This window comes from Equus przewalskii, chromosome 22 (genome assembly GCF_037783145.1).
Source record: "Equus przewalskii isolate Varuska chromosome 22, EquPr2, whole genome shotgun sequence".
Taxonomy (NCBI): Eukaryota; Metazoa; Chordata; class Mammalia; order Perissodactyla; family Equidae; genus Equus; species Equus przewalskii.
In genome coordinates, this window is record NC_091852.1 from 2,475,792 (window position 1) to 2,502,621 (window position 26,830).

A 26,830-nucleotide genomic window follows, 5' to 3' on the forward strand; every position below is an offset into this window, starting at 1 on the left:
TCTCTGTTTCCTATTTCATTTTTCTCTATAGCACTTAGGGCTCATCTAACATAGTAATCTGTTTGTTTATTTTTTGTTGTCTTTGTTAAAATCTAAGGTCGAGAAGGCAGGAGTGTTCTCTGGTTTGTTCAGGCTCTATCCCGGTGCGCGGGGCACATGGGAGGTGCTGCATGAACGTGTTCCCGGATCTGCACAGGACCTGCCCGAGGACTGCAGCATGGGGGCTACAAAGCGGTCCGGACGTCAGGACGTGGGCTAGGAGACTTCCAGCCTCAGCGAGGTACCCAAGAGACACTTCCCCGTGTCTGCGACTGTTTCCTCGGCACAATGCAGGTATCGGAAACTAAGGTCCCCAGTAGCTCTCGAATTATAGGAATCTTGACAGGAAGAGGCCTGGATTAAGGATCCAGACATGGGCCATCAGACAGGTGAGGGACAGGGGAATCCGCGTCTCCTGAGGTTGGTCAGAAGAGCCAGTGACAGGCCAAGCGGGGGTGGACAGAGGCCAGGGAGCGGGCAGGTGGCGCCCCCGGGGGCCGGGACGGCAGCGGTTAGGCCCGGGTGCGGAGGCCAGGCCGCGCTGGGCTGGGGCGCCCGCGTCCTCGCTGCCCGGCTGCGCCACATCCAGCGCGTCTCTTAACCTTCCGACCTGCCGGTCACGTCTTGGGGGAAATCCTGACTGCGCCTCCGCGCAGGGTGGCGTGGAGACTGCAGGAGATAACGCAGGTGGCCCAGAGCCACGCTCCACGGCGCCGGCGGCCGTCCTCAGCGGCGCGGGGCGCGGGCCACCGCGGAGGAAGCGGAGGGGGCGGCGGCCCGGGTCCCCGACGTCACCGGGGATCGGAGGGGCGGGGCGGCCGCAGAGGGGGCGGGGGCCGGGGCGGAGGTGTTCCCGGGGGCGGGGGGCGGTGACCCGGTGCCTATAGGCTCCCCAGGGACACAGCGGCGGGGACCTGGCCTGGGCCACGTAGGCTCCGAGCGGCGCGGACAGTCGGCCGTCGCTCCGTCCTCCCGCCGCGTCCCGCCGCGTCCCGCCGTTCGCACCTGCCGCCCCGCGCAGCAGCCCGGCCCCAGCATGACGGACCAGGCGGCCTTCGACACGAATATCGTCACCCTGACCCGTTTCGTCATGGAGGAGGGCAGGAAGGCCCGCGGCACGGGCGAGATGACCCAGCTGCTCAACTCGCTCTGCACCGCGGTCAAAGCCATCTCCACGGCCGTGCGCAAGGCGGGCATCGCGCACCTGTGAGTCAGGCCTCCGGCTGCCCGCTGCATCCTGTCTGTCTGTCTGTCCGCCTGGGGATCTGCCTGGATGCCTGACTCTGGCCCTCCTGCTGTCAGCCTGTCTGTCTGACAGCTGGGGGTCTCTTTCTCTGTCTCTGGTAGCCACTCTCTTCAGAAGCTTGCCCAGCCACACTCAAGCCCTTGTTCCCACTCTCTGGAGCTTGGGGGTGCCCACTGGCGCCTGTCTCCCAGTCTGCACCTGCGTTCATCCTGCAGCCCTCTCACCTGGGCTGAGCAGCCTGCCTTGGCACCTCTCTCCCATTCCTCCTGGTGAAACTGGTTGTCCGGAGTGGGCACCTGGCCTGCCTGCTTCCCTCCGTCACTCCCTTTGGCACTGGGGCCCCAAGTCAGGTTTCTAATCGAATATCTCCTTGATTCTATAGTTCTTTTAGGGGTGAGGGACCCCAGACAGGCTGGGAGGGAGCCTGCAGGCCCAGAGTTCTCAGGAGCAGCAGTGCTGGTGTGCGAAGGGCTGCGGTGGGTGTGAGGTGGGGCCTCAAGTTCTGATTTCTAAGAAGTTCGGTGGTAAGGGGTGCTCATGCTGCTGGTCTGCAGATCACACTGTGTGCAGCAAAGGAATCAGGGGGCGCGGGAATTCAAAGGGCACCTTCTGGTGAGGCTTTTTGTAAGTAACACAATATTCTTTGGTTATTCTGGCGTGCACAAGTGTTTTATATTTACACTGGTCCTCACTGTAACTGAAGGGTACCTGGGTTTCCAGATTGCCCACCCTCCTTCCTGACATTTCCCACACTTAGAAAGGCTATAAAAATTGTGCATGATCCTCATAGCTGATCTGAATAGTGTAAGCCCTGCAGCCTGGAGTCCATCTCTGGGAAGCCGTTTGGCTTCAGTCCCACAGTTTGGGTTGGTGGAGCTGGCTCTTAAGAAAGGGGCGTGTGGTCCCATTTATTTCCTGATGTCAATTGGGGATGCCTTGTTGGAGAGCGATTGGGACAGGTATGTCAGGAAAGTGGTGACTCCATCCCCATTTCACCTGTGGCCCCTCTTAATCATACATTTCTAAGGAGCCTTTGCTATAGGAAACCACTTGGTTAAATCTTACTTCAGATTTAATCTACACCCAGTATAGGTGTTCTTACAGCCTTATCTGCTTTTGAGGACCGGGGAGCTTTTTGAGAAAGTGTGCTTGTCATTTCTCGTATTCTTTTAAAAATGTGTCAGTACCTTTCACAACCCCAAAGAGACTCAGAAACACAAGATCTGCTTTGAGCTGCATCTTTCCCACCTTTTAAGTAACCTCAGATAGTGGGACCTTAGATAGTGGGATTTTGATAGTGGGACCTGGACAAAGGGTGCGAATTTGGGCTATGTAAAATATGTATATTTTTAGACTAGATAGTTGTAAATTCCAGGTTTAAAAACGTATTGTTGTTATTATTATAAACCAGTTAATAAGCTGTACTCATTGACAAAAATTCAAACCACTTGAAAGAACACTAAGGGAAAAGTGAAACCCACCTCATATCCATTCCCTGGGGTATCCACTATTAGTAATTTACTGGTTATTTTCCCAGATACTTCTTTATACTCATATAAATTATACAGGGACATATATTTACGTAGGCCTATTTGTAAATAGCAAACAAAATGGAATCACACTTAACATAGTCTTCTGCAGTTTGCTTTCATCATTCAACAATATATAATGAACATCCTTCAATGTCAGGACGTATAAACCCACCTCTCTTTTTAACTGTTGTGTAGTCTTCCACTACAAGGATGTATCGTGAGCTATTTAACTCTTCCCCTATTTGGGGGCATTTCACAGGTCTTTGACTATTTCAAACAGTAGCTGTAAACAAGTGTTGATGTCTGGTAATGTGGGCAGTTGACAGGGGCAGACCGGAACCTGGACACTTAAGTGCTCCTGTGGGAAAATAAGAGTTTGGCTGTCTCAGGACAGCATGTCGTCAGTCTGGCAGGCAGCAATAAGACAAGATCTCGTCAGGCCTCTAAATTACATTCATTATCAGCTTTGATTTCCTGGATGAAAAGGCCAGCTTGCCTGCAAATAACTGGTAAATGCCGAAGGCTTGCCCTAGAAGGGCATGTACCCAGAGGGACAAGAGGATTGCAGGTTTGCAGGATCCTCACAGGAAGCAGTTTATGGAGCTTGGCCATGACTTCTCATCAGGGACACATCAGGAGTTTAAGCACAGAGTCTGGGGCGTGCTCTCCCCCTCTCTCCCTCTCTAATCAACAGTTTCTATTGTAGCCACCTTCATTGCTCCTAATAAGATGTTCACAGAATCATAAAATTTCAAGCTAAAAGACTCAGAAGTCACCTAGTCCAGCCCCTCTTTGCACAGATGAGGACAATGAGGTGACCTGGCCTTGGCCCTGGTTGGGGCTCTTTTCACCATACCACACATCTCTTCCTTTATCTTTTAGAAATCAGTTAAAGCTCACCCAACTCTGTCTCATCTAGTAATTACATTTTTGATGTGCATTAAGAATTGTATCCCAAGAAGCTATCACCTTGTAGCAAACCTGTTCTTGAAGCCACGTCTGTGCGCTGTTGCCTCTCCTCCACCCACTCCCGGGAGAGAAGGGGTGATGGTCCAGACAAGGCGCGGTCAGCCTTCTGTTCTCTCCTGAGAACAGTTAGCAGCCTGCAGGTGGATCTGATAGCTTCATGGTTCAAATTCAAGTGCTCCCTGCTTCTCAGTCTTCATTCCTTTGGGAGAAAGTGCTCCTCTGGGGGCTTAGGCTTCTGCTTTCGGCAAGTGGAGTTGACTTCCTTTCGTACATGTTTCCAAACCAGTGTCTGAAGGATGCACTGGTTCCATTCGATTCAACAAAATGCTATTGAACACCCATAGTATACTAAAGTCTAGAAAAGACAATGAGATGAGAACGACACAGAGCTTATGCCGTAGGAAAAATAAGACAAGTGTAGAACTAGTTATAAAACACAGTAGAGATGCTGAAAGATGCTTTCCTAGAGGTGCCAAAAATACGATGCAGATGCAAAGGATTGTGGAGCGTCGCGATGGATATTTGCAATGGGCGGTCAGAGATCGTCACAAGGCCTTTCAGCTGGAGAGCACTTGGAGCTGGGCGGTCGTGTGAGGAAAAGTACGAGGTGGGAAAATGTTTCTGGAAAGTTTGCTTATTTAATTTGATGGAACACACATGGCGGAGCGTTAGTGGATGTTACGTTGTGAGTGCGTTGGGGAGCATCAAATGGCAAGGGTGAATACTTCATATTCTAGGGGGTATGCAAAGAAGAGAGGGTACAGAGTTTTGAGTGGGGCAGTGGCATGGTTAGAGATGAATCTGGGGAAGATATGAATGGAAGTATAGAGTTGGAAGATGGAAAGCTGAGAAGTGGAGAAAACCAGTTGAAAGGGGAGGGGTGAGGAAAGCGGCTGCCAGAGCTAGAGCTGGGGCAGAGAGGAGGACCCAGAAGAAGGCTGAGTGTGGACTGGGGGGGTGGGCAGCAAGGGAGGTCCACCCAATTCAGAGCAGCCCAGCCATTAACAAACAAAGCAAAGCAAAACAAAAACAGAATTCCAAAGGTAGAGCTGGGTTTTCGAGATTGAGGAAGGGTGAGAAGGTGATTCCAGCATTTTGGAAACGTTGAACTTGAGGTGGTAAAGGGCTAGCAGCTGGAGATGTTGTCCAGCCTGCAGTTGGATGCCACAGTCTGAAAGGCAGGCATGAAGCATGACTACAGGTTTGGCCATGAGATTTTGGTACATTGGCCCTGAGGCAGAGAGGAAGAGGAAAAGAAAATCCGGACCAGACTTAGCAGAACAGGATCATGCAGGGCTTAAGAGCACTTTTTTTTTTTTTTAAAGATTGGCACCTGAGCTACCATCTGTTGCCAATCTTTTTTTTTTCTTCTTCTTCTTTTCCCCAAGGACCCCCCAATACATAGTTGTATATTTTAGTTGTAGGTCCTTCTGTTTGTGCTGTGTGGGATGCCACCTCAGCATGGCTTGATGAGTTGTGTAGGTCCATGCCCAGGACCCAAATTGGTGAAACCCTGGGCCACCAAAGCAACGCTCGTGAACTTAACCACTTGGCAATGGGGCGGGCCCAAGGGCACATTTTGGAGAGAGATGGAGCTAGGGTCAAGTTCCTGGCTTTGCCATTCAACTTCTGTGAGGATTTGGGCAATTCATGTAATATCTCTGAGCCTCAGTTTCCTCACTTGTAAGATGGAAATAACTGTTTTCTTCAACCTCAAAGAGTTGTGTGAGGATGAACTGAGTTCATTAAATGGGTACCAATATCATCATTGTTTTCCTAGGCTGAAGATTATTTTTTTTCTAGACTTATATCTTTATATTTTACTTTTTAATCCTTACAAGTTGCCCACAGGTGTATATTCCAGGCTAGAACGTTATATATTAAAACGATGTTGCACCATCAGATTAGGTCCAGGAAACCTCCCCCCATCATGCTCACGTGGTATCCAGAAAAGTTCCTTTTATATACGGGGTCCTCTCGGTTATTTGATGGAAGAAAATAATAACTTCAGTTTTAATTTTAGAATTACAAGTCAGTTAATACATGCTTAAGTTTATCTTCAAACTTGCAGAGTTTATGACGTTAAACTTTTGGAAACTTTGTCAGATGTATTTTATATTTCTTGAATTGTCTTCTCCATGTTTCCAAGAGTGAGTTGTAACTTCATTTCCATGAGAGAGACAAAGCCAGCCACAGTCCATCCTGTTTGTCCATTTGGGCTGCATGGACTCCAGTGAAGGTCGGGGTTTGTGGCCTTTGGAAGCTGCCCCGGTTGACGCCTCTCCTTCCACATCTTTCTGATCTGACCCTTGGATGTTCCTGGCTGGGTGAACGGTTGGTCATTTACCTTGGAATCAATCAAAAACAAGTCAGTGTTACCTTTGACTTTAGTGATAAGGATTAAATGGTAACCTGCCTTTCTTTTTCTTTGGTCAAGTATTTCTGAAAATGAGTTTTCCCACTTGATTTTCTTACATGCTGTCGAGGGTGCTGCCTCGTTCACACTGTCGTATTGACATCAGGAGGAAAAGGTCTAAAGTCAGGGAGCAAATCAAGGAAGTCATCGAGAGTTCCTCCCTAAGTGTGGCCCTGGCCCCAATCCTTGTGTCTAGGGCTGTGCTTCAGAGATGTTGTAAAAGGGGGCTCTCCCCTGATCATCATAAATCACAGACTTTATGGCTGTGAAATGGCTCATTCCATTCTAGAAACCATAGGCAAATTTGAAAAACCATGCTAGTATTTAATCCAGATTTCTGAGGATTTTAAAATGCTGGCTGAGTGAAACTATGCTTCTGAAGAGTTCCCCATCACATGAATTAAAATGACTTTTGGCTTTTCCAAAATTTCAGTGAGGTTTACAGTAAAAGTAAAAGAAGAGATATTACAGACAGCAGCTTCTCAATTTGATTTTTGCTCCCCCACCTCTGGAAAGAGAACTTTTGTGTCTCTGGGGTTTAAAAAGAACAGCTACAGGGCTTAAACCCTGGCAGGATGCCTCCCCCCTTGAACTACTGGGGCTGCAGAGCCAACTAATTGGAGTGAAATTGAAGTGAAATGTCGTAAGCCTCTCAAGTAGAATACCATCCCCAGTGAAACTTGGGTCGAATGTGAACTTTGAGCACTTTCCTTTGCTGCCAGTTACCTGTGACATAGTTCAGCACTGGCCATCTGGCTGTCTTCCCAGGAATTGCCTGCAAAACTGGTTTGGGGGTCATGGTTCCCCCGCCCCCTCCTCAGCCCTCATTTACTCAGTGGATGCCTGTGGGCTCAGTAAGGACAGTGACGGCTGCCTGTGGCTGCTGGGAACCAGGTGCGTCACAAGGATTAGCCCTCATCCTTACAGAGCCCGAAACAGAAACAGTCCACCAGGGAGCTGAGACCACTTAGTACATAATCAGTAAGAGCGAGAGGCAGAATTTGGACCCGAGTCTCGGATGCTGTATTCTTGCCAGGACTCACCTTGCCTCTCAGCATGGTTGCGTTACTGTGAGAGACGTTAGGGACGGGACTGAAATGAGACCACTTCTTGCTCCTTTGCCTGTGTGCCAGGCTCTGTTCTCAGCCCTTTTTACCTATATCAACTCATTTACCCCCCCTGTCTACACACTACAGTGCAGACATACTGAATTCCTATTTTACAGATGAAGAACCAAAGGTCAGAGATGCTAAGTGTCTTGCCCAGGGCTGCCTAGCAGGTGGCAGAGCTGGGGTTTGAAGCCCGGTGGCCTAGAGTCCCAGCCCATGGAGAAAAGCCCAGGATCTTGCTTTTCCCTCTGTGATACCTTGCTATTAGGAGAAGCATCCTCGGCAGATCAGGTCACTGACCTATTCAAAACTAATGTCCCTGTCCTGCGTGATCAGCGCCGGGCTGCTACTGAATCCTTTTCTGGGTGGGGTGGGGAGGGAGCTAAGCTGGGAGGTTTACCACTTGCTCAGCTCAGCCCATTTCTTGACCTTTCGGCTTGTTTCTCTTTCTCTGTTGGTTGTCAGGCACAGTCGGCCTTGGCAAGGCTTTTTTTGACAGGGTTGTACGCTGGTTCCCCCACATCCCTGCAGCCCCGTTTGCTGTGTGATTCTGGCCCTGGGAAGCAGCAGGTTGAGAACTGATCTAAGAGAGATCCAGATGGTGCAGGAACGGCCTTGCTCAAAGCCCACCGAGGGTGGTGGTACCGTTCCCGCCTGTTCACAGCAGCTGGCACAGAAGCTCCTTCCAGACCAGGCCGGGTTTCCAGCCCCCGCTGGGCTCTCCTGGAGTCTGCTAGAACTCAGTTGATCCATTTTCCAAGCCCTAGTTCACAGGGCCAAGCAAAAGGCCTGATTCTATAGGTAGGTTATACTCTCTCTCCTCGTGGCCCTCGGAATATATAGTAAAGACTCTCGTTCATCTATCCTTTGGGGCCTTGAGCAACGATGACTGATCAGAACACAGAAATTTACTGCTTCTAAGGGAGTTTCTGAAAACTTGTGGAGAAAATAAACTCCATGTGTTCTTCAGCTAATTAGATCCTCTAGGATATTTCTGAGGGCTTTTTCTGCTCTGTGGAAGCTGCAGAAACCTTGCCCGCTTCCAGGTTTTCATTGACCTGTGGAAACCTGTTCCCTCAGGCCGTCCGCCTTCTGAGGTCCCCTCCTGAGGAGGCCGGGAGAAGCCCGAGTGAGTACTCACCCCGAGGCCTCGCCGCCCCGGAGCAGGGCAGTGCGGGGCAGCGTGCGAACAGGCACGGGGACTTTGCGTGCTAAGATGCAACGCGAAGAGCACGCAGGGAAATGACAGGTGCTCGGGTATCCTTACTATCGACTCGGCAGCCTGGGAACTCATCGTCATGAACCGTTTCTACCATAGAGTCGCTGTCCTGTGCTTCCTCAAAGAAATTCTTAACACCAGGACTTACCAGGGGAAACTCTCCCACAAGATGGCCTAAAAAAGTAATGAAGTGCCTGAATTTTGAGTTTGAGGGGTATAGAATAATCTCTCTCCATAAGTTTTTTATGCTTCTCAAGCAACTGGAGCATAGTTGACAAAAAGTCCTTCTGGTTAGTATAGAGGAGGGACCCTGGGGGGGTGAAGAAGAGGAAGAGGGAAGTAACCCCCCAACTCTGCAGACACAGCCAGAGAAGCGGCCGGCTGTCTGCGATGGTTTCACGGTGAAGACAGTCGTTGGTGCTGGGCATGGTGAGTGTCCCCAGTGTTCATCCTGCTGTGTGTTATGTGGTTCCACCTGACTCCCATCATGGACAGGTGGTGCCACTCTCTGTGACCCAAGGACAGGAGCCGCCTTAGAGCCCTGGAGCGGCAGTGAGGAACCTGGCTGGTGGTCTTGGCTAGACAAGTCAGCCGCCCTGGCACGGTGACCTCTCACAGCCCACAGCACGGTCTGGGGCTGCAGGAGTTGCATCGCAGTTCTGTTTGGCCAGCGGCTGGGTCTGCAAGCTCAGAAAATGCAGTCCAGTGCATCAGAAGCTCTCCTGCTTCCATTCAGTCCCGCTGAACAAATGAGGGAACCTGTGTTTGCGACAGAGTCACAGGGAAACCAGTCTGCCCTGGGCCAGCAGGAGCACCACAAACCAGAGCTGGCCCTGCAGGACCCTCTCCTCTGGTCTCCTCTTCCCACATTCTGGAGCTCCCCTGATCTGGGCATCACAGGAAAAAGACCTTGAGTTTTAAAAGGTTACCTATAAAAATGTGCACACAATAGCCCCTCCCATTTGGAAACGTGAAAATCAAACTCTCTGTGGTGTCTGGATGAATGGCTGGCCCGGAGCTCTGGTTGGAGCTGTTACTGGCTGGCTTGTTTGGGCTCCCTTAGGGCTTTTTCATACCCTTCCTTTCTTAGGAAAAACAGTGAAGATAGCCTCCAGCCTGACCGGCCCTTTGCAGTGGGACCTTTCTTGACCTCCTAAACCCCTTGCCCGGCATCTTGTTTCATTTTATTCGAGCACTTGTCACTCTCAGACAGTATCTCGTGCATTCACAGCACTTGTTTGTTTCTCATTTGTCTCCCTCTCTAGAATGTTAGCTCCATGAGGCAGCGAGCTCATCTGTCCAGTTCAGCACTGTGACCCCAGCACTCAGAATAGGGCCTGGGGCACAGTGGGCACCCAATAAATATTTGTAGAATAATGAACCCTCACATAGGCCTCCAGGGTGCTTTTGAGTAGAAGAGACCTCAGCCTGACAGCTCACCTGTCTCGCTGAGCAACAGACCTGAGCAGGTGGAACGTGGGCCACAGGGTGAAACAGACCTTTCCCATGGCTGCCTCTGTGCCTCGTCCAACTGCCCCAGCCTGCCAGGCCTCCCTGGAGCTGTCCCATAGGCCTGCCCCTCTGGGGACCAGGCTGGTGGCTTCCCCCAGCCCTCCAAGGTGTGGAGCAACCTTAAAAGTTGATCGCTCCTGTGCTCACTCCTTTAGGTTCAGGTCTCTGTTCTCCTCAGGCAATGCCATTCACTCATCCAACAAGCATTCACTGAGGCCCTACTATGTGCTGGAAGCCAAGACACACTGGGGAAACACATACCCTCTGTCGTCATCCTCACAGAAGTAAAGGATAAACAACCACGCCAGCGTGATGGTGGACGAGGCCTGGGGGATCTCCGAGGCCCGCCCTTCCTCCCACAGCATGAGCGGATCCCCAGTGAGCACTCCCTTTAGTGAGCAAACAAGGGAATAAGCATTTCTTTCTCACCTCTTAGGCGCCAAGGGCTGTACTTAGCCCTTTTTGTACCTTATTGCATGTAATCTTCCAAGTGCCCCGAGGTCGTTGCCCTCTGGGAGCAGTGGCAGAAAGGCAGGCTCAGATGGGGCAGGGCTTGCAGAGCGGGGCCCTGAGCCGGGGCTCTGTCAGGAAGCCCTGCTCTTTTCCGTCAGCGCTGTTCATCTGCCTGAATTAGTAGTGACTTCAGTGGTGGAAACGTCTGGCTGGGAAGGAGAGACACAGGTGCGGGGGGCAGTGAGAGAGATTGGTGAGCCCTGCCAAGCCTCGATCCGCCCAGAATTTGGCTGCCTTCTTCCTCTGAAGTGAGGAAGAGAGTATGTGGAAAGAGAAGCAAACGCCCAGAGACGTGGGCTGTAGCGCAAGTCTGATGGCTCCCCTGATCTTTGCGAGTGAGGTGGTGAAAAGACAAGTGGGGGGAGGGCCGGAGCGATGAGGCGCTGTTTTCCAGGTGGGCAAGGAAGTGATGCCAAAAGTGGGGATGCTGGAAAGTGGGCTCGATGAGACAGCTGGAGCTGCCTCCTGGAGAGAGTCAGGCCAGACGAGGCATCTGGGTTTGGACAGTTTCTGGTGTGGGCTCAGTTTTGTCCAGCCAGAGACATGCAAGTTATGTTTAGAGAAAATGTATTTTCAGGAGTTGAAGCAGCGGATGCCGTGACAACAGTGCAGGGCAAGTGCCCCGGCAACGTGGGCCGGGGGCACTTGTGCCCCTTCGTGCCCGCCTGCAGCTGTTTGGCGGTTTCTTCCACGCTCTGACTTTCCCTTCCCACCTCCAGTCTCCGTATCTTGTTCTGGGCCTCCTTCCTCTACACCGTTTCCCCTCCTCCCAGTGTTCCCGTTCAACCCCAGGCTGTGACAACCTGCCTCTTTCTCATTCTAACAAGTGAGGCAGCATCCTGGACAAGCCATCCGCACTCTGGGAATTCCCCCATTACTGACCTGCAGGTACCTTGAAAATAAAGTAGAAACTCCAGACTTCCCACTCCCCGCAGCCCTTAGGACCCGTGCCAGGGGCAGTGGGGTGCCCCCCAGAGGGGCCCGGCCTGGGCATCAAAGTGAACTGCTGGCCTCTGGCCTTGCGCTCTGGTGTAGACAAGCTCGCTGGCACCCTGGAGTGAGCTGCCTCCTCTATAAAATGAGCTGGTGGGACCAGTCAAAATTTCTTCTCTTTTAGGATCTTTTCAGCTGTAAAACCATAGAATCCCTTGGCTTAGCTCACATCTCAGGCTCCCTCTTGCCTAGAAGTTTTCTTTGCTTGCTGAGTTTCTCAACTGATTCATTATGCATTAGCCCATAAATTTGGAGGTAAAATTTGGTTCTTGGGGGAGGTGGAAAAAAATCAACCTTTTTGTGTATAAAACACAGGTACACATACAGTGCATAAACAGATATACTATATCTGTACTATTAAAATTAAAATTCTGGGGCCGGCCCTGTGGCCGAGTGGTTGAGTTTGCGTGCTTCGCTTCTGCAGTCCAGGGTTTCGCCGGTTCAGATCCTGGGTGCAGACACGGCACTGCTCATCAGGCCACGCTGAGGCAGTGTCCCACATGCCACAACCAGAAGGACCCACAACTAAAATATACAACTATGTACTGGGGGGATTTGGGGAGAAGAAGAAAAAAAGGATTGGCAACAGATGTTAGCTCAGGGCCAATTAAAAAAAAATTAAAATTCCATGAGTGAATGTGATTAGGGAAAAAAAGCCTGAAAAGCCTCCTTAGGGGCCCTAAGAAAAAAAAAGGTTGAGAAACACGGCTTTAACCTCAAAGGTGTGCCGTGCACCATGACAGGTCCTGGACAGACGAATGACACTATTTCCTTCCCCCTGGGAGTCAATCCAGAGGGATGCCCACCCTCCTTGCTCTATTTCTCCCCAACCAGGTGTCTTCTTTCCTTTCTTCTAACTTCTGCTAAATGCTTGCTTTCAGTGGGTTTATAGGTGCATTGACATATTCTGGTGGCCGTGGCTTATATTTTTGTGGCTTTTCTTCCTTCTAGCTATGGAATTGCTGGCTCTACCAATGTGACGGGTGATCAGGTGAAGAAGCTGGATGTCCTCTCCAATGACCTGGTTGTTAATGTGTTAAAGTCCTCCTTTGCCACCTGTGTTCTTGTGTCGGAAGAAGACAAACACGCCATAATAGTGGAACCTGAGAAAAGGGTGGGTTTGCACTTCCACTGTTGAGGGTGTTAACGTGACCATTTTTCTTCCTAGCTTCATAAATGACTCTACTTGTTAGCCAAGCTGGATTCCTAGGAATCACCCTAGATCATTCCTGAGCCATGCCATCATTTCACTGATTCCACCTCACAACCGTATCTCCCACTGTCCTCCCCAGTCCACACCACCACGCAGGTCACACCGTGATCGTCTCTCCCAGGTTCTTGTACGTGGGAGAGACTCATAGATACTCACACTCATCTCCACTCCTAACGTTTTACTGTCATGTTCAAGGCTCTTCAAAGTCTGGCTTCTGTTAACTCCTTCTTTCACTTTATCTCCTTCCACCAAATCCCCAGCCTTCACACCCAACTCTCCCGCCAACCTCAACTGCTCACAATTCCTCTCACTGATGCGTGCGCTGAGATCCACTGGAATCCTATTAATCTGATCGCTCCTTGAGGACAGAGAACCAGCTATATTCTTCTCTGTATCCCAGCATCAAGCGCAATACCTGGTGCATTGTAGGGGCTCAACAATAAATCATTGTGTAAAAAGTGAATGAGAGAGTGTAGCCTGCTTTGTGGAGCAACGACGATCTTGTAAAAATGAAAACGGCACTGAGAGGAGAAGCGCAGCTGTACGGGCTTATAGTTCCTCCCTGTCTGAGACGACCCGGGACGTGGAGCAGTGGAAGGAGAAAAAAGTAGTCGGAAGATGAATTTAAAGAGGCTGCCTGCTGCCCAGTCTTGACCTTTTTAAGAGGGTCGGGAGCCACAGCCTGTTAACTTGTTTTACATCATTCCTAAGGCGCTACTACCTGTCAGCTTCCAAGTTCATGTTGTTCTCTGCTGGGCTTCTGACGGTACTTGGCAGTTGTAGGCATGTGGATTGAATTTGCAGTTTAATATTCTTTATCAGCCAGCCCGAACTTCTCTGACTACAGTGTACCTTCATGACAGGCATGTTCCCGTTTTCCAGGTGACAGTTTCTCCTGTATCAGCCAGGGTGATTTGTTAAGAGCAAGCGGTCAGGGAATCAGAGAATTGTCTTAATTTGATGCAGAAATGTAAAAACCACATGTTAAAGTGGCTAATTGGGAGATGGAGAATCCCCAGTGGTGTGCTGGTAAACCAAATCTCTGGTTTGTAGCACTTGCCAATTTCAACTGTGTCAGTACTGCCCCATAGTTGATTGTAAGCTACTGTATGACATGGCTGAAGCAGAGTGGGAGGAGACCGCACCATCAGCTGAGAGGCGACCCGCCAGCCCCAGCACACCGCTGAGAATCCTGCGCCAAGGCTTTGGTGGTTCCACTACCACTGAGGGCTCTTTCCTTTGGGAATTGCAGTAGGGCTGTCGTTGAAAACTCTGTGCACTGCAACCCCAGCTGTCATCTAGAGATTTCGCATGAGAAGTGTCTAACAGATCTGAAGGTTGTCTTTGCTTCACCTAAGGAATTGTTATGTTTTTTTCCTTATAAATAATGATAAATATGTGACTATCTTTGTTTCTCTTTTTCCTTTGGCTGTCAGGAAACTCAAACCAGCATTATGATTAATTTATGTCAATGACGTAGGAAATTATAACTTATTTATCTGTATTCCATCACTTTCATCTACACCTCCTTTTCTAAGATGTGTTTTCTCTGCCTAATTCTCTGTGTTTTCTCACACCAAAAGATATACATCTATACTATATATATATAGTTGTTGTTTTCATTGTACATGCCACCTCATACTGTCCATGACAGAATATAAATGACTCACATTTCTTGCAGTTTTCCCCAGATTCCCTTTTTTACCCCTTAGTGTATGCTCTCTATTTTGTTATAGAGTTTATTTTTAAAGTAAAGTTGTATTCTTTTTCTTTGCTCAGGGTAAATATGTGGTCTGTTTTGATCCCCTTGATGGATCGTCCAATATCGACTGCCTTGCATCCATTGGAACCATTTTTGGCATCTACAGAAAGGTAACGCCCCTGGTTTGGGATCAAAAGAAAAGTTAAGACTGAGCACCCAGTCCTGTTTCCCTGTTGGAGGAGCAGCCAGAATGTGTTTCATGAAACTCCGTGAGGCTTGAAATAGGTTTATACTTCAAGGTCTGACTTTTTCAGCATTAACTGCACAATGAACATCCATTAAGCTGTTAGAATAAAATGGAGTAAAACGTGAGAGGAAAGAGACAGATATTTCACTCTGTAAAATATTGCTCTCCTGTATGACAGAAAATGAAGTTAAAGTCAAAAAGACAGTACAGGGCGGCTACAGTGACGATACTGTGGGGACTGACAAAGGTGGGAGCATGACGACAGCAGAGATTATTTATGTCGAATCTGTCCTTTAAGTGTACTAAACCACAGGTCTGCGCACTGTGACCCCCAGGGCCAGATCCAGCCTGTTGCCTGATCTGCATGGTCTGTGAGCAAGAAATAACCCTTTTGTATTTTCATATGGCTGAAAAAACTCTAAAGAAGAATATTCCATGACCCATGGCATTTATATGAATTTAATTTTCACTGTCCATAAATAAAGTTTTAATGGCCTATGGTCACCTCCTTTCTTTACATGTTGCCTTTGGCTGATTTCACGCTGCACTGGCAGGGTTAAGGAGCTGTGACAGAGACCGTGTGATGATAAAGCCTCGACTGTTGACAGTGTGTGCATTGCAGAGGGTTTGCTGCACACTGGTGCAGCATGGGGACCCCAGCCCTGCCCTGGGTCCTCCACCAGTGCAACCTGGCCAGGGAAGTCTCCCTGCAAAGTCTCTCTCTCCTGAGGTGTATGTGTGGGTGCGGGTGGTGGTGGGAGAGCTCTCAGCTATACAGACAGGTGGAAAGAAGAAGGAATCCCTGTGGGCTCGGCATAAAACAGGATGACATCTAAACTGTCATCTTGGCTTCAGCCTTTCCTGTTTATTTAGAAGTAAAAACTCACAGATGCCATCGAGGCTGGGCCCGTTTCTTCATCTTAACGGACGAGGCGGTTAGTTCAGCGGACCTCCGAGGTCCCTCCCCAGTCTCCTACTCCAGATACAGAGGCCAGACCTTAAGAAGCGAGATCGCAATTTGCACTTTATTTTTCCAAGTGACTTGTCTAGTAGTACACCTGATCTCCTTCCGAACATGTGGAAGGTAGGACCCCCGTGGGACAGTTCTCTGTCATCCCTGGGATGCGTTTTGCTTTTATCTTGGTTGAGAAGCAGATCCGTATCAAAATCAGAATCGGAGAAGGTTCTAATGCTCATACCAGGAAGGCAAAGGCAACAATTCATTTATTTCCAAGTCACACCGTGAAACATCCCTTCCTGTCGTAGAGTGGAGGGACGTGACGTTCCCTGCCGAGTAGCGCATCTGTAGCAGAGGTAGAGAGCTTTGCAGCACAATTCCTCCTGCGGAGGGAGACCGCTGGTTAGTGATGCGGCCGACCTAGCACAGGGCCCGTGCTGGCCAGCCCAGCCTCTCCCTGCACACCCCAAATAGGGAGCTTCGAAGGGAAAAAACTCTGGAAAACCGAGACACTTGCTATCGACTGAAAAGAAAACAAACCAGCTCGCAACAGCAGCTTGAATTAAGAATGCTAGAACAATTAACAGTGGGTCTGAGCACTCTTCTCAATAAACCTGAAGTGACTCTCTTAAAAGACTGAAAAAGATGATGAGTCTGACACCTTTAAGTTATTTCAGTTTTCAGAAGTCTTATTGATTATGTGGAACCCTTTGAGGGCCTGTGGGGCGTAAACATGTATGCATCTGATGCTTCCGAGGAGACCTTTCCTGCGTCCTGCAGGGACGGTTCTGGGCTGGAATTCAGCGCCCTGTTACACCCGCTCGGTGGCCCGGCATCAGTAGCGGGGACCTGGCGACAGTGATGAGGCCTTGCCCATGGGACGCCTGGAGACAGGCTCCAAAGCAGCCTCGTAGCGCACGTGGTCAGTGTTCCACGCAGTTCCTGCTGCAGCACCCCCGAGGGGTCACCAAGCCTCCGGCTGGGGACATCCGGAAGGGGAAGGATTCTCCTGAGCTGTTGATTGGCCGTCATGGTTAGAATGTTTGCCAAATGTTGAGTGAGACTCTGTCTCCTATTACTTGTTTGGCCTTTTAGAGCATCAGAAAATAAGATTTTTTTTACATGTTTGGAAATGGCTTTCCTGGCTTCTTTTCTCCTCCTTTTTTCGGTCTTCTTTAAGCTAAACATCTTCATATGAGATGATTTGTAGACCTCGCTAGCATGGTCACCCTCTCCTGGACACGTTCTGATGTCGCAGGGTACTTTAGAAATATCGGTCCCCACAACAGAGCAGCTTCGGAAGCGCTCCGGCAGCTTCAGAGGCCGCATTCCTTCCCTTGACTGAGCACAGGGAGGCTCACTGAGAGTAGCCACGCGGAACACTGACACTTCCGGACCTTGACACTTACTGGCTCTATGGGACCTGGGGCCAGGTGACCTCTCTATGCCTCTTGTTCCCTTATCCGTAAAGTGGAGATATTGAAAATTAAGTATAACACACCAAAAATAGTGCGTGTCGCATAAAAAGTGCTCGATAAGTGGCAGCTATTAATGTTACTTGTTTTGTGTAGTAAGATTCAGTGGGCAGTGTCACAACTCAAATTGGCTTAAGAAAGGATGAAGGGGAGGGATGGAGGGAGAGGAAAATTAGTGGCTCACACACTGGAAAGCGCAGTGGGTAGTCTGCCTCAGGTGCCGCTGCAGTCAGAGATTCAGACCATGTAGTCAGGACTCACTTCCTCCCCATCTCCCCCACTTCCTCCCTCTGTGGTGGCGACATGGCTCCCAGCAGGTCCAGGCTCACATCCAATCCTCTCAGCAACCCAAGCAGAAAATGCAAGCCTCCCTTGCAGCAATTTCAACAAGAACGTCATCTCATTGGTTGTCGTTGGCTCTGATTGGTTGGCTTAGGTCACGTGCCCACCCCTCAACCAATCACAATGGCCTGAAGCGTGCAATGATCTGGTTGGCCAGGCCAGGGTCAAATGCCCGTTCCTGGAGCTGAGGAGAGGGAGGCGGTATTTTAAGACTAAGGTGCAGTTATCGGGGGAAGGGTGATGGACGCTGGCCAAGCAAAACCGACAGCTGTCCGCTGCAGATTACAAACTTCCTTGAGGGCAGGGGGCTCGTCTTATGTATTGGTCATCTGCTAGATTGTCTGGCGCCATAGTAGGTGAACAATACTGGCTGATACGGGGCCTCTGCCGACCGCTCTGTGAGATCTAAGGAGGGTTTGCTGCCGCTCTGAGGGAAGCCCTGGGGACATGACAGCCCTACCCCACTTCTCCCTGACCTTCTCCTCCACCACTTCGTCTCTGGAATCCGTGATGTCTTCTGCTATGCTCCTTATGGGGTGGTGTGAATTAAAACAAACCACCCCGGTGGTAGCCTGGACAGGTAGAGAAGGGTAGGGTCCAGGGGCTTTTTAATTTTGCCAAGAGCTGTGTGCCCATCGTTCTGTGAGCATCTGGATGAGAATATAATGCATTCCCTCAGGGCAAAGACATTCCTTGCTGGGGGGGGGGGGGGGTTGGAGGAGAGAATTCACGCACTGAACAGGGGATCAGGCCAGAAAAGAATTCCTCTAAATCCATGATTCCATGGCATTATTTTCTCTTTGAGTGTGTGGATCGTAGACTATGTTACCATTTCTTACTCCGCGCAAGGAAGTCGAAGGGTAAGATTGTTTGGTGACCTTATTTCAGGGAAAGGCTGTTTACTCTTGCACCTTCGCCACCGGAAGGCATGGATGGTCCTGGGCGAGCTGAATCTCTGGGAGACTTTCCTTGGTGGAGAACTGATGACTCCAAGCCGCCAGGGGCTGCCAGTCAGCTCTTTGGGTTACACATCACCTTTGTCTGCACTGGCAAGGCTAAGTGGTTGTGATAGAGGATAGTCAGAGGGCTGAGTCCATCTACCGTGTCACTGGGTTTGAAGGAAGCTGGTTCCTTTTTCAAGGTTGTGCACTGGCCAAATTTGGAGTTTGGGAAAAACAACTCAACTTTTTGATACTGTGTGTAGTCTGTGTTTAGCTGTACTGCAGTATCCTGTGAGAAAGCAAACTAAATGAAATAACTTGACCCAACCCAACTAACCAACCAATCACCTGGATGAAAACCATTTCTTAAACACAAGGAGTGAGGACAAGGGGAAAAAGGAGAGAAATGGTTTTTCTGACTCTTCCTTTTATATGAGTAGTTCTTAAACTTTAGTGCAAGAGTCTCCTATGGTGCATGGTAAGTGCGGATTCCCTGGACCCAACTTAGAAAGTCTGACTTAGTAAGTCGAGGCTGCAGCCCCGGAATACGCATTTCTAATAAGCATCCCAAGTGATTCTGACGCAGATGGTCTTTGGACCACACTTTCAAAAGTTACATGGCGAAATTACCAGGAATGCTCTGTTGGGATGACCTCCATCCCCAGCAGCATGATATAGATGCCCTTGCCTACTCTCAGCTGCTGGAATCTCTGCTGGGGGAATGAATGAATGAAATGGCCCATTTTTGTTTCTATTGAAATTCAAATAGAGAGTATTTGAGCTGAAAGATCTTTTTGGGGCTGTTTTGAGGACAGAAAAAGCCAATCAAGTGTTAATAAAGAAGATAATTATCAATTAGCGATCATACACTAGGAGCCATCCGCTTAAGGTGTTCCCTTCCTTGGTATTAGGCAAACTGTGGGTCACGTGATCCAGTGAGCTGTGTTTTTAATGAAAAAAAAAAAGAAAGATTAGAGAGCATGTCATGTTCTAAATACTGTTTTGTTAAATTTTTGTAGTTGTGTGTGCATGTGTGTGTGTGTTGGTACTGGTTTGTGTTGTAAAACTGTATCTTTACTGTGTGTCATGGTCAAAAAAATGGAAAGCATCTGCCCTACCCTGTAATGACTCTGGAGAGATGTTCTAAGTTCCTGTATTTCCGAGAATTTCTTTGATGTGTGAGTGATGTGGACCACACTGCTCACTGGGGTGTGTGCTGCAACTGGCAAGAGCTCATGAAATTGATTTCCTCGGCAGACTCACAGCCCTCCAGCCCAGACTTAATTTGTTTAAATAAAGATGGAGTAGGCAGGTGAAAGACATTGATGCCCGTAATAAGATTAAATTAGTGGGAACTGGCAAGAAGGCATGTTCTTTTTTGAAAGTGATAATGGCAAAATGAGGGAATATCAAATTAGTAAAATTGGAGGAGGACTCTGATTGGAAAGAAGGATCCAGGAGCAGGAAATCTGGGGTCTGGCGGGCAGGCTGCTGTGGTAATGTAATCAGGATATTGCTGGTGTGTGGAGGAAGGCCTCTGGGAAGATGCCCCATTTCATTAGGAGAGCACCTTGATAATGCATCTTGCTAATGGTTGAACTGGAAAAAAGAGCCGCAAAACAAAACAAAACAAAAACATGCTTTGTTTTCTTTCTTGTCCTAGAATTCGACTGATGAGCCATCTGAGAAGGATGCTCTGCAGCCAGGCCGGAACCTGGTGGCTGCCGGCTATGCTCTCTATGGCAGTGCCACCATGTTGGTCCTGGCCATGGTAAATGGTGTCAACTGCTTCATGCTGGACCCGGTGAGAGACCCGGTGGGAGGCTGGGTGCTCAGCTGGTGGCTGTGAGGGTCTGGAGTGTGTGGGGTGGGGGTGGGGGGCGTGGTATGCAGAGGTGGGAGATGAGGCTCTAGAGTGAAGAGATGATGGGGTGGAGAAGAAGGTGAGGCAGGTGGAGGGACAGTGAGAGGGTTACTGAGGTGAGAAATCATATCTGTCCAGAGCACAAGAAGAGGTCTTTGTTCCAAGATTAATTCTTTAGAATGGATGGTTTATTACTCAACAAACTCAAATGCCCGCCAAGGCCAGGCAGGCTGTAGAAATGAGTGAAGTGTGCTGGGGGAGGACGGCCCAGGCAGTGGCGGGGACTGGGGACGGGAGGGGGCCCAGGGGTTGTTGCTGTTCAGGAGCAGGGGCCCAGTTTTGCTAAGGCTTCCAATGTTTCAAGAAACGCTGGCTTTTTGAAAAAATGTAATGTTTCTGGCTTTGTAAAACACTGTGCTAGCCAACCAAAACACATTCATGGACCAGATGGGGCCCGCAGATTTGCCACCCACCGTATCTATTACTAGCTTATTTTCCTGAGGTGAACGGGGCTCCCAGCTGAGGCAGTGGACTGCACTGTTTCTTCAAAAATAGCTCCAAATTTATTTGATATTGTGCACATGCATGCAAACCTTCGGTTAACCTGTGCGGTTTGGTAAGGCTTTGCTGAACTCAAGGAAGTGAAAATAAAGAAGGAAATGAAGATAATTCCTTGGTCCACCTTATAGAGAAAAGCTCCTTGTGGAGGGGAGCCCACGGGGCCGTGAAGAACTGTCACGAATGGTTTTGATTTGTGGATAATTTCCTCCACGTGTCTATTGATTGGTGTTATTTATTTATTCAGTTAGATGACAGTTTCAGCAGAGCAGATCAATGGGGAAAGAAATCTCTGTAGATATTCGGTGCCACTCAGCCCACCTTTGAGCAGGGCTCCACAGCACCATCTTTGGTGGGTCTGCGTGTCATCATGTGTTTGGTCCCCAGTCTCAAGGGGAGAAGACCTGGGTTTATAAATAGCTTTTAGCTTTAGAAATGTCCTCGTATGAAAGTAAAGAAACTCTTGGTTTCTCCGTGCTTTTTGCTGACCCAGGGAGCACCAGGCACGTGCAGCAGCTGGAATCCAGGAGGCGTGCACAGCGGGCGGGTCATGTAAATCAGAACTGCCTTTGTCCCCGCTCTTTCACCTCTTTCACGGCTGGACTTTGCCTCCTTGCTAGTACAGGCGCTTAATAAATACACAAGGCGGGGGCAGCACCAGCTGAGGCCTCCAGAGGAGTGACCTCGGGGAAAATAGGGGCAGAACCAGAGCAAAGTCTGCTCCGAGCCCAGGGGCCAGTTCCTGAAGCCACGGATGTTTGCAGATTTCTCGTCTTGCCACGTGCTTACCACTTCCCCCAATTTTCTTCTGGTGACATCTCTGTTACCTTTGAGCTGATGAGTGTGTACAAAAAGTTAAATCTCTTCTTGTCTGCAGACTGCAGACTGGTGTCTCCAGGAGTAAGTTTCTGTGTGTTTGATGGTCTTTGGCCCTCCTCAGACCTAACGGCCCTCAGAGTTTGGAAGAACAATGCAGCCTTGGCCCCCCTGACCCCCCAACCGCGGTGACATTCCCCTGCTGGCTGTCCTCCCCAGATCACATTAACCCTCTCGTCCCCAGGCCTGGGGCGAGCCTCGGCCGGCTTAGCCCTCTTTTCATCTTGGCTCCTACAAGGACAGGTGATGGTTGCTGCTAAAAAGACCGCACAGCTATAGTTGTGTTTCTAACAAGCTTTAACTTTCAAAAAGCTTCTCAGTCTTGTCTCCACGTACAAGAGCCTCCTCTCCGTCACACTGGGATGCCCTGGGACGCGTTTTCCAGACTTTTTATGTAAAGGCATTTATCTATCTATTTATTTATTTTGCTTTACTGATTATAAAAGATATCTCTACATATTTGTGGTCAAAATTTTTGGAAATACGAAAAAAGAAAAAAGATCCCTTTCAATGACCACTGTTAATTCTAGCCTCTTTTCTCTCCCTTCTTTCCTCCCTCCTGCTTTCCTCCTCTCTGGCCTCCCTCCCTCCCTCCACTGCCCACTTCCTGTCTGCAGGAACCAGTCTTTGCTACGGGAACAGATGGCTGGGGAGAAATGTTGACGGGCCTCCCTTCTTCTTAGCTTTTGCCTCAATGAAGCTACCCCCCTCCCCAGATGAGCAGAGCCTCTGTCACCCTCTTATCAGCAACACATAGGAGCCCCAAACAATCTTTCTCCAGGGCAATAGGAGTTAGTGACGCTTTCCCCCAAATCTGAATCTCCTTCGAAGAACCCAAGTCCTAAAGGCGTCTGCTTAGCACTGGTGCTGTGGGAGGAGAGTTAGAACACTGCAGATCGTGAGCAAAGGCATCTGAAGTTACGCACGCTGTGAATCAAAACTCAGGCTTCAGCTCTTTTCTATGGCAACACACAAAAGGGGAAATGTCATAAAGGTAGAGCTGGGAAGCTGGGAGCAGCCTGATCACGTTGGCGTAACTCAGCCGCCCCTTCCTCCTGGCAGCCCACCTCCTGTCTGCGCCAAGGTTTTCTTTTTTTGCAAAGGCGCACACATCTTCTATTGCCTAGGACACACATTCTTATTCGCCCTCAGGTTTTGCTGCTGTTTTACATATGTCCGCCCTCCTTATTTCGGTATGGTTTCTTTCTTGTTTTACTGAAACCATTTGAAAACAAAGTCAAAAGTGTCCTCTATCCCTGACCACGTCTGCGGCACTCTCTCATCCTCTCTCCTGTCCTGTCTGCTCGTCCTCACCGCGCTCGTCTTCCCTCACCGCGTTCACAGTTCTTGGAGAGGTGGCGGGAGGCATGGCTGTCCCAGGGCCAGGAGAGGCCCCCTGTGTTGAAGCTTGGGGGTGACCGCAGGCCTGACACCCCCAGCCCAGCCCGCCCCCTTCACCCAGGCCCCGCGGAGGCGGCTGTCACCCCTCCTTTCCCTCCTGTTCCACAGGCCATCGGAGAGTTCATTTTGGTGGACAGGGATGTGAAGATCAAAAAGAAAGGCAGCATCTACAGCCTCAATGAGGGCTATGCCAAGGACTTCGACCCTGCCGTCACTGAGTACGTCCAGAGGAAGAAATTCCCCCCAGTAAGTGAGGGCTCCTGGGGTGGGGAGCGCCCCTGGGCCACCCAGAAACCTGTTGGTTCACGATTTACCCTGGAGGTGAAAGGCAGCAGGGATGGAGGTGCCTGGGCCTCCCCCGTGCCCTGACCCCTGAGTAGGTTCCCACCTGGCCCCCTGCCCTGAGATGTTAACATCAGCCTTTGCCACCTTCTCTCAGGAGAAAAAAATCAGGATAATAAAGTCAGCCAAATGAATGAGTTCACAGCAATAAAGCGTGTTTCACTTCTGGGGTCCCTGACCCCAGATGGTAGAAAATGTGGTCCTCACGCCCAGGTACCTGCCTGATGGCTTCGACAGATTTCTATAGTCGGCTCGAGATTGAGCGTCCATCTTGGTATCTCTCTAAGAAAGTTGCCCAGCACTGAATACCAAGAGAAGAAATGGTTGTTTGTAGAGCTAGGTCTATGTGGGAATATCCCATTTTGTCATACTCTTGGTTAAAGGCCTTGGGAGGCTGCTGTGTTGCGAGGAGGAAGCCCCAGCGTTGTTAGGATGACATTTAGGGCCCTCAGAGCTGACCCCAGGCTCTCTCCAGCCTTATTCTCTCTCCTTCCACCTTGCCCTAGATTACTCTACCAAAACAGGTACCCTCACTGCACGGAGCTGTTCCCCAGGCCCGGGGATGGTGCGTGCTTCTCTGTGATGCCAAGCCTTTGAGCAGGCCGTTCCCTCTCCCACCCTTGGTGAGACCTCCCTAGACTGACAAAGTCTTCTCAACCTGCAAAGTCCTGCTAAATGGGACAATTTTTGTGATGCCTGCCCCCACCCATAGCCAGAATCAACCACACCCTCCTCAGGGCTTCTTCAGGTACTCTGACCTCTTGTAAGATGTATAAAGGCTGTCTCCATTATTCCATTTTCTGCTCCTTAGGAACAAGATTTTCATCACATTTCCTAGCACAGCCCCAAACACACACCTTGTAGGTGCTCATTGAATGACTGTTGAATCAAATAAGGGTAGAGATCACAGAGAGAACTAACTCACTTTCTTTCTTTTTAGCAACTCTAACTACTGCTGTCCTTAACCTTGCAGGATAACTCGGCCCCCTATGGTGCGAGGTACGTGGGCTCCATGGTGGCTGATGTCCACCGCACCCTGGTCTATGGAGGGATCTTTATGTACCCAGCAAACAAGAAGAGCCCCAACGGAAAGGTAGGGAAAGCCTCTGACAGGCGACTGAGAAGCAGTGTGTTTCACTGGGAGCCTGGGGCGCATGACATACTCAGCAGGAGGGTGCTAAGGATGTCTGTGGCACATTCTTTCCTGGATTAAAGCTTGTCCTGGTTAAAGCCAGGTAGTATCAGCTAAAAATGGTCTCTCGAGAGCCCTTCCATCACTAAAGACAGGTAACCATGTTGCGTCAGAATGGGTGGAAGTGCTTAGAGCTTCCAGTGGGTACACGGTTTGGCTTGGGTAAAATGAATTCCATTCCTAAAGCAAAATGAAACAGTCCAGCCTCATTACCAAGACAGCAAATCAAATATGTATTCCAAACAGAGGTTTTCTTTGATTGCTTTCAAAAGGCATAAAATTGAAATAACTAGTGAGCCAACATTTGCTGCTCGGAAAATAGTACCTTTCTAGGGAAGGAAGGAAGCTCTGGGGAAACCTGGAGCTGTCAGGTAAGCTGTCACTGACTGATGCCAGTCTATCCCCCACAGCGTCCCCAAAAGCCACGGTGGGGGCTGCGCTTGCTTATTCTGGCTAAGGGACGCCCCAATTTGCACCCACACAGAGGGACAGCGTGTTTCCTTCCCAAGTGTTGTCCCCTGATTTTTCCCAATAGACACGTTGTCTTTTTTTTTCACGTGTGAGAAGGAATAGGAACAATAATCTGCTTAAGACAGTTGGAAATCGATCTATTTCAGATCTGTTCAGGTTTCTGTTTTGCAAGTGGCATCCAGGTCGCTGAAGGCATTCTTGTTTATTTAAAGACCACTCCTGTGAGAGCCACCTCAGGTGTCGCAACCTATGTGGCTAGCCTGCTTCACAGCACTTTTCTCCAATGCCTCAAAAAATTGTTCCTTAACACAATATTGAGCTTCCTCCTTTTTTTCAGTTTTTCGATTCTGGCCATGACACCTGTATGGAAATAGAGTCAGGAAACACCTGCAAAAAGCTGTCTGCTCAGTAGGCAGCCTGCGTGAAAATGCATACAATAAAAAAGTTAATATTTAAAAGTAAATGCCAAGATGTATAATATACTAAATCCCAACCCTCAAGCCTTGGGAGAATTGTAAAAGGAATGTGTACAGAGTTGCAAACAATATGATACTGTTTGGAGGAGCCAGTCTGCATTCCAGATGTCTGCAGCCAGACACTACCATGGACTTTTTATGCTTTTAGAATAGGCAAAGCTCCATCCAAAACACACAGAATCACTCATTAGGTCCAGTTTCCGTGCTATAAAGAGAAGGGAACCATTGGTTCTGCCAAAATGTCATTCAGTCTTGAGTCCAGGTGGCCTGCCTCACATTCGCGTCAGGCAATCTGTTGCTGGCTCTGGCTTGATGGATGGCTTAATTGAACGGAATGGCTAATTAGATGCAACCCTGGGGGGAACTATTACAACCTCCTGGAAGGAAAGAGAAAGGATCAGTTACTCCCTCGGAAACTCCCCCTGCCTCTGCACTATCTTGGTATGGAACAAATCCCTTTTCTGTGTACTATCCTCTGGTGTAAGGACCCTGCTCTTGACTCTTGTTTTGCAGTTGAGACTACTATATGAATGTAACCCAATGGCCTATGTCATGGAGAGGGCCGGAGGATTGGCTACCACAGGGAAGGAAGCTGTACTGGACATTGTTCCCACTGACATCCACCAGAGGGCGCCGATCATCTTGGGGTCCCCTGAAGATGTGACCGAGTTCCTGGAGCTATATAAGAAGCATGCTGCCAAGTGAAGAGCTGGCCTTCCCCACACCAAAAAGAATTGCCTTTTGTTTGGACCTTTTGTCTCACATGATGCTACCCATTCTGATTATGCATCATATATTCCTAGACAGCAGAAATAAAAAGCATGGATATTTTCACCATCAAATGCTGTGTGATGCCTGGCGCTGCTACCCAGATGCTGTCTTGACGATGCCACTGACGGTCAAGATATATTTTGAGTGAACAGAGGAGAAATAAACATATTCTTCCTTTTTCTAAAAAAAAGTCTTCATTGCTTTGTGTCAAATAGTAATAATAATAGTAACAGTTAATTCATATAAGATAATGTGTAATCTTCTCAGCAACCTTATGAATTAGGTAATGTGAATAACCCATTTCACAGATGACTAATGGAAGACAGTCAGGTTATCTGCCCAAGGTCTCCAGCCAATGAGCGACAGAGCTCAGATATGAACCCAGGCGGTCTGGCCACTAACCTCGGAGCTAACGTATCACTTGTACGTGTTGTCCGCTCAGGTCTGGCTGTG

General features: G+C 49.3%; 1 protein-coding gene across 1 annotated transcript; it reads left to right on the forward strand.

The window, feature by feature from the left end:
• LOC103550991 (fructose-1,6-bisphosphatase 1) lies at nt 1-26,567 on the forward strand. The gene is made up of 8 exons (XM_008520234.2): nt 1-333; nt 927-1,245; nt 12,500-12,662; nt 14,541-14,633; nt 20,090-20,230; nt 23,234-23,371; nt 24,441-24,560; nt 26,120-26,567. The coding sequence occupies exons 1-8, from the start codon at nt 171-173 to the stop codon at nt 26,309-26,311; spliced, it is 1,329 nt and encodes a 442-aa protein (XP_008518456.2). The 5' UTR covers nt 1-170; the 3' UTR covers nt 26,312-26,567.
• Nucleotides 26,568-26,830: the final 263 nt, after the last annotated feature.

What these genes read in the sequence shown, in the direction of transcription:
- LOC103550991 (XM_008520234.2), top strand. Translation starts at nt 171, where the DNA reads ATGAACGTGTTCCCGGATCTGCACAGGACCTGCCCGAGGACTGCAGCA. An exon ending in AGAGGAAGAAATTCCCCCCA is followed by an intron (nt 23,372 to 24,440) that starts GTAAGTGAGGGC and finishes TTAACCTTGCAG; the next exon opens with GATAACTCGGCCCCCTATGG. An exon ending in AGAAGAGCCCCAACGGAAAG is followed by an intron (nt 24,561 to 26,119) that starts GTAGGGAAAGCC and finishes CTTGTTTTGCAG; the next exon opens with TTGAGACTACTATATGAATG.